Source organism: Kryptolebias marmoratus, linkage group LG20 (genome assembly GCF_001649575.2).
Source record: "Kryptolebias marmoratus isolate JLee-2015 linkage group LG20, ASM164957v2, whole genome shotgun sequence".
NCBI classification, from domain to species: Eukaryota; Metazoa; Chordata; class Actinopteri; order Cyprinodontiformes; family Rivulidae; genus Kryptolebias; species Kryptolebias marmoratus.
In genome coordinates, this window is record NC_051449.1 from 1,968,799 (window position 1) to 1,988,752 (window position 19,954).

Below are 19,954 nucleotides of genomic sequence, written 5' to 3' on the forward strand. Positions count from 1 at the left end.
ACGGACGTATCAGAGCCAGAGCCTTTTTTCATGTGTTAATGACTCCGCGCTGTCGCATCTGCAGAAACTTTTTGGTGACTGTTTTGACCCTGGACTGGAGCTTTAAGAATTTGGTCCAGATCTCAATGCTGTAGGTTTTATTTGTGCTTCTGTCTATATAAACACAGAGACACGTTAGTCACAGTCTGTGCAGCCGTCTGGTGGGAACACGCAGCGCAGTGGCAGGGCCGGAAAGTGGGGGGGCCAATGGCCCCCTGGCCCCAGTGGTTCCGGCGCCTATGGTCAGAGGTCAAACCGGCGGATGACCAGCTCTACTTTCTGAGTTTTGCAAAAAATGCTCACATTATAAAACACAGTCAGCACTCTGGCATGAAGTAGATGGGTTTCAGGTCATTTATACCAACGACACAACCAGAATTTGATCTTTCCACTCTTTCCTCCCCCAAACCTTTCTTTAACGTGATATCTGTAGAAAAAGCAGATCCACACAGAGTTAAGGGTGTAACAGGAAGTGAATACCCTGCTCTGCTTGAGGCACATTGGTCTAAACAAATAAAATAACCTTTTTTTTAATTTACATAATATGTTTAAAACTCTGCTTTCATATTATTGTGTTTTGAGCTCGATCATTACATGCTTTCAGGAACTATTTCTCATACGGTAAAGATTTGAATATTTTTGTTCAATTTATAATCTATGCTACAATTTTTAGATCTTTAGTCTTTTCTTTGTAAAACTTGTTAAGAGGCTACAGGTTAGGTTTTGGTTATTTGGTGCATTTATCTTTAATAATCTGTATTGTTCAGGTCTTATGAACTAATAAGATGAAATATTATGGTCTTCTGGAGGATTTAGAGCAGTTTACTTTCAGTTTTTCAAGTTTTTATTTGTAAACTTTAAGGCTTTTTTGGACTAATTTCATGTATTTCTTGTTTCTTCCTTCTGTTATTCCACCTTAAAGTCTTGGAGTACATAATTTTCTCTCCTTTTAAACAAATGTAAGCGCTACATTTTGCAGTAACATACAGATTGTCAAACTTTTTCAAACAAAAGTTCTGGAAAATGCAAGAAGGTTGGAATCCAAACCAAACCCTGCAGGATTGAAGATAAATAAAGCTGTATTTTAAAAAAAGTCAAAGTTACCAGACTTTAGTTTTTTGTGCAGAGTTTTTATAAACGGTTTGCGGGTCCAGAGCGTTCTCAGTGTTTTTATAAAGTGTTTATGAGTGTGATCTGAGTCCAAACCACAGCGACCGCAGGTTTACGAAGCAACTCTCTCAGAACAACAACTTCAGGTTTATCTTCCTTCTTTCAGCTTCTTGCTCTTTTCAACTCTGCCCCCATTTATCTGCATCATTATTAAACTCACGAACCCTTCATTCTGTTAGCTTAATGGGAATAAACATAGTTTTTATGCTACAAAAAAACTTATAATGATCTGTAACATTCTCTTATGCTTCAGACGTTTTGTGTGTGAATACTCTGAGAGGAAAGCAGTTTAATCTGCAGGTAAATGTCTGCAAACTGACAACATTAAAGTCTCTAAAAGGCTACTTCTATTTCTATTTTAATTTAAGCTATTGATGAGACCTAAAAAAGGTCAGACAAATATTTATTTCCTTTTTATTGCCCACAGCTGAAAGCAAAAAGGACAGGGTTAGGGTTAGGAAAATATCTTATAAACCGGTGGACAAATTTTACAGAAACTATCAGGAAGTAATCATTGGATGAACATTTTTGGAGTCAACCCAATTAAAAATGGCTGCCACAGCTAAGCGAACTTAGTAAACACGAAATGCTCTGACTTAGCCAGTTTTACAGATATTGAGCTAAAGTTTGGTTTGGTAGTAGCTGAGAGTCACCCTCAACACATAAATAAGTGCTAAGATATTTAGACCTCACAATATGGAATGAGATCGTGCAAAACATCAGGTTGGACAGAAACTGAAAACCTCCATCCCTTCTCAGCGTTTCAGTTTAAAACTTTGGTTAGAAAGGCAGCGGGCGATATGCATTCCATCAAGGAGTGCCAGGCCTTTAATCTTGAAATTAAATTTACTGTAATGCTTTTTATTTTTATTTGCTTTGTGTCCAATTCACAAGGAAGCAAAAAGTGAGTCGTTCAAAAACAAACACCAAAATATTTTAGTCTGATAAAAACTGACTCATAACAATAATAAAAAAGAAAATGTACCTCCATGAAGTGCAGGTTGACATTTTTTAGTTCTACCTGTCCAACACACACACACACTCCTGGAGTACACGATGCCCCCCCTCCAGCGTCTCTCCAGCCTGTTTTGTCTGGCAGATAAACACTAAAAACTGGAGCCAGGCTGAACACCTTGTTAATTTCCCCAAAGCAGAGAGTGGGAGTCATTATCTGGATGCTATCAGACAGAAACACAACCTCCGCAGACAGATAAAACAAAAACACACAAACTCCCAGTCAGCCAAACTCTGAGATTACCCTGAAAGGAGTCGCCAAAAAGCCGACTCTCTGCTGGAACGAGGCCAGAACGTGGAAGAGCATCCAGGATCCAAGAGATCGCAAGTCTGATCCTTCTCCTCCTCCTCCTCCTCGTCAGGGTTTCTTAGATGTCTCAAGATTTAAGAGTCTGCCAAGTGTCAGACACATTCAACAACAAAGATAGCAGCTGTTTGTAACGCCAGAGCTGAACAGACGAAGAAAAACAAAAACAACAACTGAATCAGGGAGTAAAAGCAGAGCAGCGAGCTCTGTTGAGATCTTAAGTCATTTTGTGATCAAATCCAAATGACACAATCTTTTTTCCTTGATCGTTTTCCAAAGGCCTGGTTCACGGAGAAAATCAATCCTTTTTAAACAGAGATTGTACAGAAACACAACAAAGAAAACTCCCTCATTATCCATCATTTACACTGACTCAACAAATGAGACCCGTCTGGTGAGAAACTGGAAAATGGAAACCTTTCTGTTGTTCAGTAAAGAGGACGTGACGGGTAGTGAGGTGCTCTTGGGGCCTCTTGCTGACCTGGGCGGCTCTAAGCAGTTGTTTTGCTGTGTTTTGTCATAACAAACCTAAAACAATCACGAATATGAATCTTAAAACTAATCAGGTTCCTTTTAAATCATGAGAAGGAAGAAGAAGGAAAATCTGGAAATGGGGTGAAGCTGAAAAGCTACAGGGTTGGAAAATGTAAAGAATGGGTCTCCAACAGGGTCTACTGTACATCCATCCATCCATCAGTCCATCCTTCCATCCGTCCATCTGTCCATCCATCCATCTGTGGTCGGGTCGTGGAGGCAACAGGTCCAGTAGAGAACCACAGACATCCCAGTCCAGGTCCTAGATCTCAAGGGGTTTCCAGGCCAGAGAAAATGAATAACTTGTCCAGCAAAGTCTGGATTTTCCACAGGGCCTCCTCCTCTCAGTGGGACAAGCCCAAGGGGAGGTGTCCAAGAACCACCTCAGCTAACTCGTCTCGTCACTTTAACCTGCTGGACCTCCTGAACTTATCTGACCCCGGTCATTCTACGAAGGAAGCTCATTTCAGACATTTGAATCTGGGATCTTCGTTCTTTCGATCCGTATCCCATGACCAGAGGTGAGAACTGGATCGTAGACGGACCAGTAAATCAAAAGCTTCGCCTCCTTCTTCACCACGACTGACCAGAGCAACGCTCTCATTCCTGCAAACGAGGCCCCGATCCATCAACACACCGTACGCTCCATCATGCAACCATCCGACTGAAGTCCTCGCTTCAGGCACACCTGGAGGGAGCGTTCCACCTTTTCCAGTTGAGAACCATGACTTTGGTAAAAAAAACTTAAACTCTACGACACTCCACTGGATCAATAAATTGGTCTAAATCAGCAGGAAAATACTGGCGTAGCAAATATTATGAAAAATATACATTTATTGTGCTTTCCCAACATTTAAGAATCAATGTGGTGATCCATGAATAAACCATGTTCTTGTGTAATTGTCTACATAAAGTTCCAGATTTATTTGTAAAAAAAAAAAAAAAAAAGAGAGAGAGAGCAGCTATCTCTTTGGCCTTTAGCTGCTGCAGGAAAACACTTTTTTATTGTTTCAGCATTAAACACAGGAAGGTTACAGGTCAAACCACAACTTTCTGAGCATGACTTAATAATTCCATAGCTCTTGTCAAAATAAAGTAGGTCAGTGTTGTGTAACTTCTCTATTAGGCTTAAACCATAAGAATCTGAGGTAATATTTGCCGTTTGTGAGCACATTTCTGCCCTGTGTTTTGGTGATGATATTATGCACACACAGTGAGGCTTAGAGAGCACTTTCAGTCTCACTTTCTAAACTGACGTTGCCTGGATATACGAGAATACAAACCAAAGGGGCCCGTGTAATTTAAAACGCTCTGTCCAAAACTGTACAAAGCCTCATTTGAAGCAGCTCAGAAAAGTTAAGGAATTACACAATGCAGTCGGAGCGAAAGGAAGGTCATTCGATGCCACTGATGAGCAAACTGGGACCGTGGGTGGGTTTGCTAGAGGGAATTTTGAGGGCTCGTTTTTGGTTTTTAGCCTGACAAAAGCAAGTGATGAAATCCCATCCTTCCTCTTTGCTCTGAAAAAAAAGCTTGAGCTCGAAACTTCAGCCTCTGGAAGGAATGAAGGATGTCTACAAATCATCCATCTTCATCACGATCCAGTTAGCTGGTTGCAGACAATCAAGTCAAAGATAATACCAAGAAAGAAAGTTTCTCCACTGTGCATTCAGACGGGCCATTAACAGATGACGAGGGTCAGAAAGGAACCCCCTCCTCTTCAGAAAGGTCACAAGCTGCAGCTCTGACTGAATGGCTGCCACTCAGGGCTTCTGCAGAGAAGTTTCCCACCAACCTGGTAATAAATCACTTTCATAACAAGTACTTGTGTTAGGAGACTGCTAACTTAAGGGCCTAGCATTGCTTGAAGGAATGCATATCGCCCGCCAGGTTTTAAACTAAGATCTGAGACCTAAGTTGTAGCCGATTTGGTCAAACCTTGAAACTTGAAGTACGTGTCGTGAATGACTCTTTAGCTTAATATCTGTACAGTTAATTGAGTTCTGGCCATATTTGTGTTCTGTAAGGTCAGCTGGCTATGGCAGCCATCTTGACTCAGGCTGAGTACACAAGTTAATAAGTGGCTCTTTAAAATTTGTCCATTGGTTTGTGGAATATTTTGCTAACAGGTGGACACAGGCAAAAACATCATTCTCTGCCTTCGCCTTTTCGTATTATCTGTATTATCTTTTCTTTATTCCAAAATTCAAAAAAATAAAGTCCCCATTTGAAGATGAACCTTTGAGCTTCCTGGTTCAGGATGTTTCCCACTGTACCACCCCACCCAACAAAAAAATACATAAATAAACAAAGCAAACAACACTTCTATTATTTTTCTGTTGGAACTTCATGACTCCACCCAGAGGCTGTGCTTCTCTTTGCCTTTTCGCACGTTAATGCTGATTACATCGAGATAAATCTGGCTCCTGGTCGCAGAGCTCAGCCAGCAGCAAAAAAAAAAATGCAAATCAGCTTTGGTTCTCAGCTCAAAAACCATCAACGGTAAAAGCTGTTTGCATGCACCGAGGGAAATTTAAAAGAAAAACTACAACCTGGACGAGATAAACTTTAGGAAAAGAAGAACAAAAAACACTTTAAGCACCACAGCTGCATCCGAGCTGGTTTTATACCCTGAAGTTTAGCCTCCACCAGCCAATATGACGGCTTTAAACACCGAAAAGTAAAAGTCAGCTCCGTGTTTGCTTAACTCCCGAGTAGTTAACGAGGTAAAAACATTGGTTGAGTTAAAGGTTATATGATCTACAATCAGCACCTGGCTGCCTCAGGAGGAAATGATGGTCCCAGTGAGGGGGGGAGGCTGTGTGTTTGTCGTGTACAGAGGTAATTTTATTTACATATGTAAAATACACCATCTGGAGTCGTGTAAACCTCCAACGCCCTGCCCAGCTACACTTGGCTGCACTCCAGACTCCCAACAGTCAGGTTCAGGGTTCGGATCTCATCACTCAGAGGAGAAGAAAACGGTTTGTAAACAAGGAGGGAGGTGGAGGTCAAAGGTTGCCAGTTGTTCTTCCTCCTTCAGTTTGGAAAGAGGTTGATGTGTGCAGACTGAGCACACAGGAGGTGAACGTTTTCAGGCATATGCATCGCCACCAGAGGAGGATTTTAAGATCCTGTTCTTCAGCTGCAGCATGAAAGAAGAATCTAGTTGATGTAGCTCATTTACATCCTCCTCAGTGTCGATGCTATCTGTGTTTTGCAGTGAGCGTTGCACCCTCCTGTGAATCGTATCGCAGCCACGCTCAGCTCAGTCCAGATGTTTTTAGTCTTTTGGATTGTCAGATAGTTGCAGCAGCTCTGGAAAAAACAGTTAGTTTCTGCAGATGTGGCCCGATAGAATCATTTTTCCATGCACCGTGTGAGAGTCTGATCTTTTGTTTTGTTTTTCAGAGGTGGTTAGTGAAATGTTGACCACGCAACTAATCTGCAGGAAGGCTGTTTGGATCCACGCTGCTCAGAAAGTTTATCGCAGAAGAGACGAGCAGCCAAATGCTTAACTGCTGAGGCCAAGGCATCGTTAACGTTCCCAGCACAATGCTTTCCTTATCCATCCTTTTTTTTTTCCTCTCTCTTAAAGCCAACAGCTCTAATCTTACAAGTGGCTGTAACCAGTTTGGAGAATTTCTTCGTGGATAAGGGCAGTTGGAGTCAGATAGTAGAGATAAGAAGAAGGAGAAGAAGAAGAAATGTATTGTTTTATGTTGTAGCACAGATGGAATTCATCACTTGGACCTGCTCTGACTCTGTAATATGGGCTTGTCAGGGAACTAAAGAGGCAATAACTCAGGAATTTACAAGCAATTATTTCTATAACTATGACCAGTCGGCTCTATATGCAAGCAAAACGTCCTGTTTTACTGAAAACAGGACAAAAGATCTCATGAACCAGGGGACATATGACATAAGCTAATCATGGGATGTGTCTACAACTGAGTCAACCTGAAACAAGATGGCCACCTCAACCAGCTGACCTTAAACTGACCTCTCAGGAAAAGAAAACAAAGATTTAAAGCAGAACTTGCCGTTCCCTTTATTAGATCCACTTCTTGGCTTACTGTGGAGCTTCTGGTTTCCATCTAATCACATCTTTAACTGTAGGTGTTTCTCCGTTTCAGGTTACTGGGAGGTTTGTTTACATAAGCAGAGCAGAAAGTGTGACAGTGTCTTGCTTCAGCAGACTTTAAACAGGTTTTTTTCTGTGCTAACAACAGCGTAAAGCCACAAAATATCAATCCAAGATCACAAGGAACAAGACCTCCCCTGTACAACCATGAAAGAGTTGTTTCTGTATTTTCTGACTGGCAGCAGGTGATTCAGAGAGCAGAAGTGGTTTTAGGACGACAGCTCAGTCTACAAAGGACTGGAGCACGTCTACAGGACAGAGCGGCATAAAAGGCGAGCCAACCTCTGAGAGAAAACCAGCTGACAAGGCAGCGGCGTTCACCTGCAGAGACTAAATTAACTGTTAAACACGAACGAGGCTTCCTCTGACCCGGTCGGGCTGCACAATGAGATCACAAAATTTTATTTTCATTTACAGCAGGAACCGAGAGAACAACAAAGGAAAGATGATGCTCAGGTGCAAGAAAAACCTCTGAGGTGCTCATTAAAGAAGACACAAAGCATGAAAGAGATGCATAAATAACAACTGCAGAGCCTGAAGTAACCGAAGAGAAGATGGCACCGAGGTTGTTGCCAAGGTCTGAAAACAAGAACACAAACCCCCGAGTCCCTCATCCAACGACATCAATCACACAAGGCCTCCACGTCTCGTTGCTTTAAAGTGAATCCAATAAAGCTGTACTGTTTAAATGGATTAAGTGCCTCATCGTCCAGCTCAGACAGCCTACCGTCTGCGGGGACTGAAGCTCTGAAGCCGACACGTGAACCGGACCTGGGATCGATGACGGAGGCTTCCGAAATCATCTGAACAATTCAGGACGAACTGAGCCGAGAGGAAGTTTGAAAACTAAACTTATCATTACACACGAGCCTGTATGAGATTCAACCAGAGTGATAACTTCAGCAGAAATACCAGTTTTATAGTATAAAAATAATCTGATTTTATCACGAAAACAAAAATGCAATTACTATTACTTTTGCTGCCTAAACGATATTACATAGTGCTAAATAATTAACAGCTTATAGGTATAATAGTATAATATTGAATATAACATTTATTTATAAGGAAGTAAACTTTGTTTATAAAGATAAAATCACAAAGAAAATATAGATACAGGCTTAATATAAAATAAAAATAACACAGTAAGTAGAACATTTAACTAAAAGCTCGTCTTAAATGTCTTAAGCTGCTTTTTAAAGGAATCAGTTATTTTAATTTAAATGCACAGATATAAATAAGGAGACTAAAAGAACAAGTGAGCGTTTCTGATTTTCCTGAACTCAGGACAGATTTTTTTATTTATGACATTTTTTTAGAATAAAGACAGAAATTTTAATTTAATCACAAGGACTGAGAGTAAATTTTACATGTAATTTAAATATAGTGTTAGCTAAAACACCAGCGTGAACAAGCTGTTTTATTTATAGTTCATTTATAATTTTTAAGTAATTGTTTCTGTCTGATGTCCTGCTGTTAATGAAGGAACATTCAGTCTGACAAGCTGATGCTCGTTAATTAATTAGCTGCTTATTGGCCTACGTAGCAAACCTGCAGTAGGAGGCTGGATAGATTTCACCTGCTAACTCTTGTAGCTTGTTGCAAATGTTGTTTTTTAACAGCGCTAAAAGGAAAAATAAGACCCGAGTGTCTCTCCTCTGGTAGATGAGCCGTGACTGACCGGTTTATCCAATGGATAAAATATTCAACTAACCAACAATGTTGTTTTTTAATGAGCACAAAGGTTTAGGGGGATTGTTTCCTCGGCTACCATACACAACAGGTAGGAGAGAGGCAGCGCCGCTCGGCATCTTGTTTCTGACAGAAAGATTTTGTGGTTTTGACGTTTTAACACTGCGGAGTAATCGGCCCGTTCCTGCTTACCACAGAGGTGTTTCCATCAGGCGAAACAAGCAGCATCTGGAGCCTAAACTGATGATAGTCGTTCATAATTAGCCTCACGGTAATAAAAATATGTATCCCAGTTAAAGGGAGCGGGATTGATGGGGGTCAAACTGTTAACCTGCAGCAGATGCAGGCAGGATGGAGAGGAAACATCATCTGTTTTCATCTGTTTTCACAGTCAGAGGGCAGAGATTTCTCCTTTTCCAAAACAACCGCCTCTTCTGCTTCCAAGTGGAGGGGGGAAAAACGGGCACGAGTGGGCTCAAAGTGCCTAATGATGCAATCTGGCAGAAACACCCCCCACAGACAGAAACTCTCCTCGCTGCTCCCTCCCTCCCTCCCTCCCTCCCTCTCTCCCGCTCGCTCCAGCAATGACATCACCTCCCTGACGAGCAACATGGCAGACAACAGTTGCAGGGCAGCACGCGGTCGTTACCTCCAGCTGTCACGCAGCAGCAGCAGATCTTTCCAGGGTTTCATGCGCCGTTATTCCCCCGGCTTCGGCAGAGAAATAAATCTGCAACAGCGCGAATGCTGATTCAGCAAATTTACTCATAAGAGAAAACAGACCTGAGCTCCAAACAAACACTCCCAGATCGGCTCCAGCTCTGCCTCAGAGTGACTTGCACAACCACCGCAGAACCGAGAACTGCAAATCCAACTCATTAAATGTTGATTCTGGGAAAAAAACAGCATTTAAGGAGGAATTCCTCTTTTGCCGAAGCCAGCTTGGTGATTAAGGCCCTTATTCATCAGAAGTTACAGAGAAGTTTAGACAGAAACAGGAGGAAGTTGATGCCAGGTTATGGTGAATGCATATCACCCGCTGCCTTCAGAGCCAGAGTTTAAGACTCAGATCACCTCATGTTGGGAAATGACCTCGAAAACTTTGAACATAATGTTCTGCCCATTTTCAGGCGATCTTGAAAGCAAGGCCAGACTTTCCAAAGGGCTGACCAAGGCAGGAGCCTGGGGCCTCAAAATACTAATTTGATTTTAACGAATAAATATTTTTTTAATCAGGTGCAAACCAACATGACTGGACAGAGTTTTACTTTTGTTGTCGATGAACTGCTGAATGATTTCTTCTTGCTTTGACACAGATTTTATTTTTTTATATTTATAAGTCAACACAGTCCTATAGTTCTACTAAATGGCTTTACTCTGTGTGACTGTGAGCCATATTGTTAGTAAATATTCCTTTTACCTTGGAGAAGGAGAAGAGTGACGCAGTGTTGCTGTTTTCTGTAATTATTCGGTAATTTCACCTTCACCTTATGGTCCCTGCAGCTGAATCTCTTCATGGATGTAAACTCTAGTATTTAAAACAAACGTTTTGTCCTAAATTTTAATTTTATTTTCCTTCTTGAAAACCAAAACTCAGTAGCTGCATCTTATTTCGATCTGTACATTAAGATTAACGATGTCTGTTATTTGGTTTGCTGATAATCTTTATCGTCACGTGTTCTCTCTCACTGACACGATGCTTTTAAACCATTTGGTTCATTAAAATATTCTTTATTTCTGAGTTTATTTAGAAAAGCAGCAGCTAATTCAAGTGTGACAGAGAAGACTTTCAGATGATATTTTTACTGTGCCTCAGATTTTAGATGTTTTATTAAATTTAAGAGCAGCATTTGTATAAAAGTTAAAGCCCATTTTGGGTAAGCAGAGGCTGATTAGCTGTGGCAGCCATCTTGAATCAGTTTAGACGTACAGCTGAGAGTTTAGACAAAAACGGGAAGAAATATTATCACTCCGACTTCGTATTTGAGAGATAAAAATCCCCTGAGCAAGCAGGAATCTCTGCTGAGATCGTGTGAAGACGAACCTGTCAGGGATGTTGAAAAACTCTTCGTCTCGTTGGGGGAGGAGAGGAGTTTTCCACTAAACGTCTGTTCCTGGATGTTAAATTTGGAGAATTTTCCAGGTAACGCTGGAGGATAATCCACCTTCCCCTTCACCCTCAGACAGTGTCGTCTTCACGCCTGCCGAGGCCTGACAAACCCCAGAACGCCGTCTGAACCAGACGCCCGCTCGCCCCGCTGACATTTGCAGCCCTCAGATTTGTTGTGCTGCGAGGCTGACAGCGAGGGCAGATGAATATTAATGCGGCTGCCTCCTCCGAGAAGCCGCCCGGCTCGAGGATGACAGCTGATGACAAACACGTCTCGAAAACAAGGAGCAAGCCGGAGAGCAGCTGCTTATCGCTCAAACTAAGGGTGTTTTTATTCCCATTAACAACAAAATTATGCTCCAGTTCACAGAAAATTACAGCTACTAATTCTGAAATCACTGCAAGCAGATGTTGTTTTTTAATTTAAGGGTAGAGGGCAATAATAGTGCTATAAAATATCTCATGAACCATTGAGCAAATTTTAAAAGACTTTCTGAAAGTACTCCACAAGCTGGAGATGTACGTTTGGAGCCTCGATTCAAGACGGCCGCCACAGCTAAGCAACATCAGCCGACAGCAAAATGGCTACAACACAGTCAGTTTTACATACTTTGTGCTAATATTTGGTGTGGTAGTAGCTGAGAGTCATTCCCAACACATACTGTAACAAGATCGCAGGACTTTGCTGATAAGTTTTGACTGAAATGGCTACGACTTTACGATGATCTTAGTCTAAAAAGGGTGTGAAACGCTGGCATGAAAGGTAGCGGGCGATATGCATTCCTCTTTAGTTGTTTGTAATTCTGAATAAAGACGAAGCTGCAGCTCAGGGGAATCGATTCAGCTGCAGTTAAGGAGAAGAACTCCCTTTCATTTTGTTTTTCTTCCTGGAGTGGAAAGATTTCTCCGCTCCTCCGAGTCCTGACTGAGTCGTACGTTTTCTGACCCTGTCGGCCTCCGAAATAAACAATCCCCCTTCCACGGAGGAGCCGTGCGTCAGCTGTGCTCCGCTCGGATCAGAATCCGGCTCACGTCGCGCCTCTCTCTGGATCTGAAGTGTTCTCTGCTCCTTGCTGCTCTCAACAACAGCCACGTCTGCAGTAAAGAGACGAGTCGAGCGAGGACAGCGGCCGAGACTCGCATGGAGCGACGGTGCACTCCGAGGTTTGAATCCCTGCTCGTAACGATTCGCGGGAGCCAACAAAAGGAACAAATCTGAATTTATGGTCCAGGCCAGCAGAACCGGCCTCTCCATCCCTGCAGGTCATCGTCTCCCAGGGAGGAGGAGACAAAATAACGTCTCTATGGCAACGGTTGGTCTGAAAGGTGAGGCGGTGAGACGCTTCGTCCACCGAACACCTGCAGGAAGAAGACGTTTTTCCCTCAGCTTTAAACTTCACACATCTGAGAGGAAGAAGAACGGGACGGCAGGGTCTTCTTTTAAGGTTTAATCAAAAAGTTACAAGAACTCGTAGTCAAATTAATGCCCTAGCATTCCTTGAAGGAATGCATATCGCCCGCCACCTGAGAGTTTTAGACCAAGATCATCAATATCTGTTTGTTTATCAGTACTTTCTGCGAGTTTTATTCAAATCCGTTCAGAGATTCATCAGTTATGTTGGTAACAGAAGGAGACACGGCAAAAACATTATCATCCGTGATAAATACAGTGATCAGATTCTGTGCCAAACAACGCCCTCTTTAATCCACGGGGACACAAGAGGTTCGATCTCTGCTGAGTCACAGATTATTATCAGAGGTAAGAGTGTTTCTACAGCCTGCAGAAAATGTGCCGAGTTGCCATCCAAAGGTCAGACTGCACCTGATTCAACCAATAAAACCCTCCATCTTTTTACCTAACTGTTATTTTAAACCTATATTAAAAGATTGTTCTACTTTCAGGCTAAATTTGAAGCCTTCAGCTGTAACTGTTGAAGAAATGAGACGATTTCCTGGAGTCTCCATCAGTTATTTCTGACGCAGCCGACACCTGGAGCTCGTCGGGTCTCATTTAAAGGTTTATGGTTTAAAAACAATAAAAATCCTGATCTGCCTCAATCAGCTGAAAGGATAAAATGCATCGGCTCAGTTTGTGTTGAACGGACATCTTAAATATGGAAATTTGTGTCAAACTCAAGGCCCCCGGGCCAGATCCGGCCCTCGTTAACGTCTTATCGGGACCGCAGGGTGATATTTTGACTGGATCAGATCTTCTAACTAACGGTTAACGAACCCTGAAGCCGAGGAGTTAAGTTTTAATTCTTCCAGTAATCTTTGATTTTGACGTGAAAAGACCGACAGAGAACATCAAACGGGAGCGATGGAACATTTGCTGATAAACTCGAATGTCTGACTCGAGTCAACTTTGATTGATTTTATCTTTTAATGTATTTTCTTCTTACTTCAGAGTCAGATGTTAGCAGCTGTATGTTTGGGTTTAGTGAGGCTGTTTTTAGCTGGATGATAGTAAAGCAAAAAACCACAAATGATGTCTGTAAATTAGATTTTTTTACTTTATCCATTAATGTATATTTGCTCTAAATGTTATTGGGAAAAGGTCATTTTTATTTCTTTATGAACTATTTGACATATCACATCTAAAACTAGTTTGTGTCTTTATTTTGGTTTTAATTTCACCTCCTTATGAAACAGAATTGATCCAAACATCAAACTGAAAGTTGGAATCTGTTTATTTTTTATAATTGTTGCTTAATTTTTTACATTTTGTTTTCCTGAGCTGCATTCTGTGCAGCTGTTGGAGCAAATTAAGCTTGATGACACAAACATTTAATTTGAATATAACGAGGAGTTTAATTAAGTCGGTTTAATCAAGGACTGCCGTTAAGACGCCTACTGTTAATTTAAAAGTAAATGTGACAAAATTTACTGTTGCCTCAATTAAAATCCAATGTTTACAAATAAAAATTCAGAGAACTTACAGATTTAGCTGTTAATACATGATGAACTCTTTCAGGTTAATCGTTCCACATACGTTCTGTTTCAGGTGTCTCATATTTAACGTTCATCATAATTTCTATCTGTATTTCTATAATTGTAGTTTTATTTTGAAGCACAGAAACCCCTGCAGGTCCAGCATGGTGGGATAAATAACCTAACCTGTGCTTTAAACCTGCTTTGAAATGCAAAACGTCCAGAACTGAAATTAGTTTTGGCATATTTTTACAAACGCATCAATGGATGCACCTTTAGTTTCCTGTAAAAAACACGACTCATTTAAAGTTTAAATGACTGATTTTAGCCTCAGAAGGTGCAGGAAACACTTTAGATTCTCTCACTGTGTTATTCTGGGTCATATTTTAATAAATATACATTTTATCCCTCATCCAAAGGGAAGATTAGACCCTAAATGTGTGGAAACGGAGCTGAAAGCCTCTGAGTCATTTTCCATCACGTCAACATTTGTTAAATTAACTTGTCATTTTCGAGGAACAGCTTTATTTGTGGAAGAATTTCTCTAAAAAGAGAAAGGACGTGTTTTAGCTCATAAGTTGTAACTAAGGGAGTTAAATGTCAGCGGTTGAATACATTAAACTGAGTTCAGCTCCGTTCAGGCTGACGGAGACGTCTCTGTTCAGGTTCACTAAAGGTCTTTAGTTTATGTTTTTCCATCAGAAACAGAGAAAATCAGCTGGAATGAGGAGGAAGTTACCGACTTTTCTTCAGTGAGCTGAACATCTTCAGCTTCAACAGGTTGAATAAATGACTGATCTGGACCTGATTTATTAATTATTCTAATGAGTAAGTTCAGCTGCATGAATATAGGTTCATCTGTCCACTGACCTTTGACCTTTAACCTTTAATATCAGACAAAGAGTCTCCAATACTGAGATTTCTTCCTGTTAAAGAGAGCTTTTCATTTGGAGAAACAAGGAAATGAAGCTGAACGACTTTACTTTACTTTATGTTTGAGTCGAAAAAAGATGGAGAATAGCTACGAGCAAAACACTAGCTACAAGCTGAAAGTAGCAAAAGGCTGGTTAATAGCTAAAGAAAGGATTGGGCTACCAAAAAGTACCAAAGGTTGTCTAGAAGCTAAAAGTAGCAGAACAGTAGCTTACAGCTAAAGGTAGCAAAAAGGCTGGTTAAAAGTCACAGAACAGAGAAATAAATTAAAAAAATAATCAGGAAAACAGTTTGAATGCTGAATCAGAGTTCACCCAATGAAAGATGGTGGTAAAAGCAAAGTTTGATTTATAATAAGCTGTAAGACGGATCAAAGCTGGATTTTTTCCTGTTTTTAGGAATCAGCTGAATAAATGAGAAAAGTGTCTCTGATGGGAGGAGGAAGACTAACTGATCTGACTGAACCGTCTCGGCTCATGAAGTCAACCTGAAGGACAAAATAAGGATCTGCAGAGCTAAAAGGTCAAATATTTGAAAGAAAATTAAAATTTTAATGATTTGTTTTGAAGAAAAACTAAATCATTTGAATCCAAATGTTGAAAACAGTTCATATTCCTGAGCAAATCCCAGCAGAAGAAGAAGAAGAAGAAGACGAATCCACGCAGGTGTGATTGAGTCACTACCTCCAAAAACACCTCGACTCAAAGCGAACAGCAGGGAGGAGCTAAGAACCGAAAAGAGCTTTCAGGAAAGTAAAGAGCAACAGCTCCAACAGGAATCTTATCAGGACCAGATGTGACCGAAGCAGAAATCTGCAGAGTTGTATTTCAACACGGGCCTGAGCCTGCCAGGACCTTTCCCTTCATGATGACACGTATGAAACCTGAGAGGGAAGGAGCTCGAGCTGATCTAAACTGCCATAAAATGAGCTTAATCCAAGTTTTTCCTTTAACACAACAGAAGATGCAATCAGAGCAGGCTTTGCCAACAACAGACACGCCTAATTTACGTTTTAGACTTTTCCTGTTTGACTGAAGGAAATTCACTGCTTCAACAATTCAAAGCAAATTAAACACAAACCCTGTTTGTCTTGTTCGTTCAGCTCGTCAGATTGGGGCTGAAAAATAATTAAAATAAATCTGTTCTTCCCAGATTTAAGTGAAAACCCCGGCTGACACTGAAGCTGTGCTACAAACCAACATTTCACTGGAGTTAGGCGTCTGAAACTATGACGCAGCTCCTGGAGACGACGATGACGACGTTTCCACGAGGCTCCATCAGTGAGAGGAAGAAAGCAGCCAGTCGGGTTTCTGTCTTCTGACGTGAGCGTTTATTTACTGACGATTCCTCATCAAACCATCAGCTGTCTGGGAGTCAATTCAATATAAAACTCATCAAATGACACGATGGAAATCTGGGGGGTTTTGTTTCTGTTCAGAGCTCAGTCTGACTTTTCCTTATTGTAACAAACAGGAATGAATTTCAGATTTTGGAAGGTCTATAAACAGACTAATCATTTGACCATTTAATAAATATCTACATATGAATTATATTTAGAATCAGAGCTCTGCAGGAGTTAAACTCAGGATCTTCTTCTCAGTTTGTGATGAAGCTGAAGGTGGAGGAAGTTTTTCTGGGGCTGTTCTGGTTCTTCAGCTGCTGATGAGTTTTCAGGTGGAAGAGAACATTATACCTTCGCCTTCGGCAGTGTGTGTGTGTGTGTGTGTGTGGACCAGACGCCCCTGTTTTTGCAGAACAGCTCAGCTTTAATTTTAATCCCCAACAGTCTGAATTAATCTACGCATCAAAAATCAAACCTTTAAGTTCTGCTGTGAGGAAGCCGTCTTGTTTGGCATTAAAGGAGCGGCGAGCCGAGCGCCGAGCGCAGGTTGAGTCGTCACGTCCAATCAGAAAAAATCTAATTTAACTCTGCAATATCATGGAAACTGCCGCAAAAATGAAAAAATGCAACTAAAACTGAAGCATTTCTGTTGAAATGTGGTTACTGACAAAAAAAACAGGATTTCATGAGTAGAATCTGATTATTTGGAGGAGTCTGGACAGTTGCATTCAAATTAAATTCATCTCTTTAAATGCTTGAGGCCTAATTTCTAAACAGTCTGTTCAGTAAATTTAGTTATTTCTAAAGATAGACAATGGCTCGTTCTTCAGACCGCTGTAACAAACTCCACATTGTCCCGAACAAATAAACTCTTTGTCCTCCGACTGGCTGGTCTGGATCATTTTAATTGTGTGTGTGTGTGTGTGTGTAATCTGCAGTGTTTTCAGGCAGACAGCTTGTTAACGAGGTTTAATATTCAGCAGACAGATCGATGGAGAGACAGTTTCTCTTCCAGTTTTGAACCCAACCTTCCTCAAAGGGTTGCCAGGTTAAAAAGCTGCAAACACCAGTTTCTCATCAGTCCGTGGGATTTGTGTTAGGACCAACGGGGGCCGTGTTTGTTCAGTGTTTGTCTGTTTGAGGGAGCACGGCTGCCTTTACAAGCTGTTTGTTTGGAGTTTCTGTTTCTGAGCCGCTCAGACCGAAGTGAAAGTGAGCGAAGGTTTCATCCCGAAGCCCCGAGGTATCAGCTTCATTACTTCCCCAGACATCCGAGATCATCCGTTCCCGTTTCTGCCTACACACTCAGGTGACGCAACTCCCGATGAAACTCGAAAGGAGCCGGCGGCATCGTCAGAATGACGGTGCAGCACAGCTCTCCCTCAGAGGGGGGAGATGAGAGGAAGTGATGTCTTGCTCAGGGGCTCCTGGGGTCCCTGGGAAGCTCTGCAGGCAACCCGAGTGGGAATCCCCTCCTGTGGCGAGGGGCTCCGGAGGGGGCGATGCGTGGAAATTGGAAAATTGGGTCAAACTCTGCAGGATGAAGGCAGCTTTGCATTTCCAGCATCAGCTAAGCATGTAAATAATGCAGCGGGGCGTCTGACCCCGTTTCTCTCCACTTGTTTACAGAAAAAGAAATTTAACATGAAAGTGTGTCACCTTTCTCCCTCACCCTCCTCCACCAAAGTGTCTGTCAGCAAAATATCTCCTGAAGAACAGGATGCATTTTAACGAAACCTTCAGGAAATAACCTCTGGGTGCTCGCCTGCAACTGTTACCTTCTGGAGACGACCAGATTCAATCCTTTCATTTCAGAGCTGCATTTGGAGCCTCGGAAAATGTTTAAAAATGCACAGAGAGGATTTGAGCTCAGCTGTTTAAAGGATTAAAAAAATAAATAAATCTCTGGCCCTCCTGTGTTTTTCTCCCTACATGGCTGAGCCCAGAGAAGCCTCCATGAGAACCAGAGGAAACGCTGCTGAAATATGAGACGGAGATCCTCTCCAGGCTCCGAGTGAGTCTGCAGCAATGTGACATATCAATCTGAGGAGGAGGAGGAGGAGGAGGAGGAGGAGGAGGAGGAAGGAGGAGGAAGGAGGGGAGCTAATGAGAAAATCAATAGCAAGGCTGCATCTCAGCATCTCAGAACTCCAGTCTGAAAAAAAAAAAGTCAAAGCTGGATGTGATCATCTGAGCCGCCTGCGTTCAGGAGCCCTTCGTTCACCGAGTCAGCACTCCTTCAGCTGATAAACTCCTTCAGCTGCTCAAACTCCTTCAGCTGCCGAACCTCCTTCAGCTGCCGAACCTCCTTCAGCTGCCGAAACTCCTTCAGCTGCCGAAACTCCTTCAGCTGCCGAAACTCCTTCAGCTGCCGAAACTCCTTCAGCTGCCGAAACTCCTTCTTCCTGTTTAGCTTTTAGCTACCGTTCTGCTGCTTTTAGCTTATAGCTCCTGCTCTGACGTCAGTTTCGGCTTCTGTCACAGACTTCAGTAAAGTCTTTCATCACTTTTTCTGGTTTGTTTTGGTTCTTGCTGCTAAAATGTAAAGATTTGACTCATTTCTATTGAATGAGGAACAAATTAAAAGATAAAACTGTAAAAATGTTCATTTTACTTCTTTAAACTTCAGTTTATATAAATATAAATCTACAACCCCCCAACAGGAACATAACACATTATACTTCTGCACATTTCACACATTAGTTTGTATATTTTTATTTTTATTTCTAAAACTGTTTTTGAGTTTACTTTGATGAACCAGCTCACCAGGAGAGTTTTCCCTTTATGTTCAATTATATTTTAACACAAATTCAGGTAATTTCTGTAAACTTATCACCTTTAATCATCTCAGTAACTTCTTGTTCTTCAGTTAAATGATTTTCAGCCGCAAAACAAACATAAAAAACACAAAAATTAACGTTTTTAGTTCTGAAAATGCATCATTTTCACCTCCTAAATGATTTTTATCTGATTTTAAATTCTGTTGATTTAACTTTACAACAACAAACGTCATGAATCGCTCCACAGCTGACCAGGTGGCTTTTATTCCCTCCGAACCAGAACCAGAACCTCCAGCAGGAGCGACTTTCCTGAAATCATCTGAACTTTAACTTCTGACAGCAGTAGGCTTCCAGCTGAAACTCCGAGCCGAACCGAGCCGAGCCGAACCGAACCGAACCGAACCCGACCAGCAGCAGCAGCAGCGGCGGCGGGGAACCGAGCACTCACCCTCCGATAACTCCAGCTCCAGCTCGGCCAGTTTGGCCCGCACCTCCGCAGGAAGCGGCACCGGGTCCCGGTCCGCCATTCCGCCGAGAGCAGCCGCTTCAGAACCTCCGTCTCCCGGTTCTTTCCTCCGAGTTGCGTCGGTCCAAGTTTGTCCTCGGAACCCCCCCTCCGGAAAAATCCAAAGTGAGTCAGAGTGGGTCTCGGCGTGTCGCTCCCTGCGCGCCCTCCGCAACACGAGCGTCAAGCTGGACGGAAGTTGACGCTGCCGCTTCCGGCGATTCCGTTTTCAAAATAAGAGCTCAGCGCTGACACCTGTAGCACAACTGAGAAAGCTGATGGTTTGTGGCTCTTAAAATCTGAGTTACAACTTAATTAAAAACAAATTCACTAAATAGTTTGACTTTAAACTATTATTAGATATATCCTTATTTTACTGACTTTATTTTCTGCTCTTAAACGTGTTGTTTGCAGATGACGTCGTGATCTGTGGTGAGAACAGGAAACAGTATTTAG

At 41.9% G+C, this 19,954-nt stretch overlaps 1 protein-coding gene across 4 annotated transcripts in view; it reads right to left on the minus strand.

Annotated features, from left to right (window-relative positions):
• LOC108243836 (disco-interacting protein 2 homolog C) overlaps nt 1–19,668 on the minus strand; it is a 152,732-nt gene extending 133,064 nt beyond the window's left edge. For 3 of the 4 annotated variants that reach the window (XM_025008909.2, XM_025008908.2, XM_017429523.3), the window contains exon 1: nt 19,442–19,668. In XM_025008909.2, coding sequence (XP_024864677.1) covers nt 19,442–19,520 — 79 coding nt within the window. In that variant the 5' untranslated portion in view covers nt 19,521–19,668. The remainder of the gene's footprint in view (nt 1–19,441) is intronic. The other variant, XM_017429524.2, reaches the window with a different exon arrangement.
• Nucleotides 19,669–19,954: the final 286 nt, after the last annotated feature.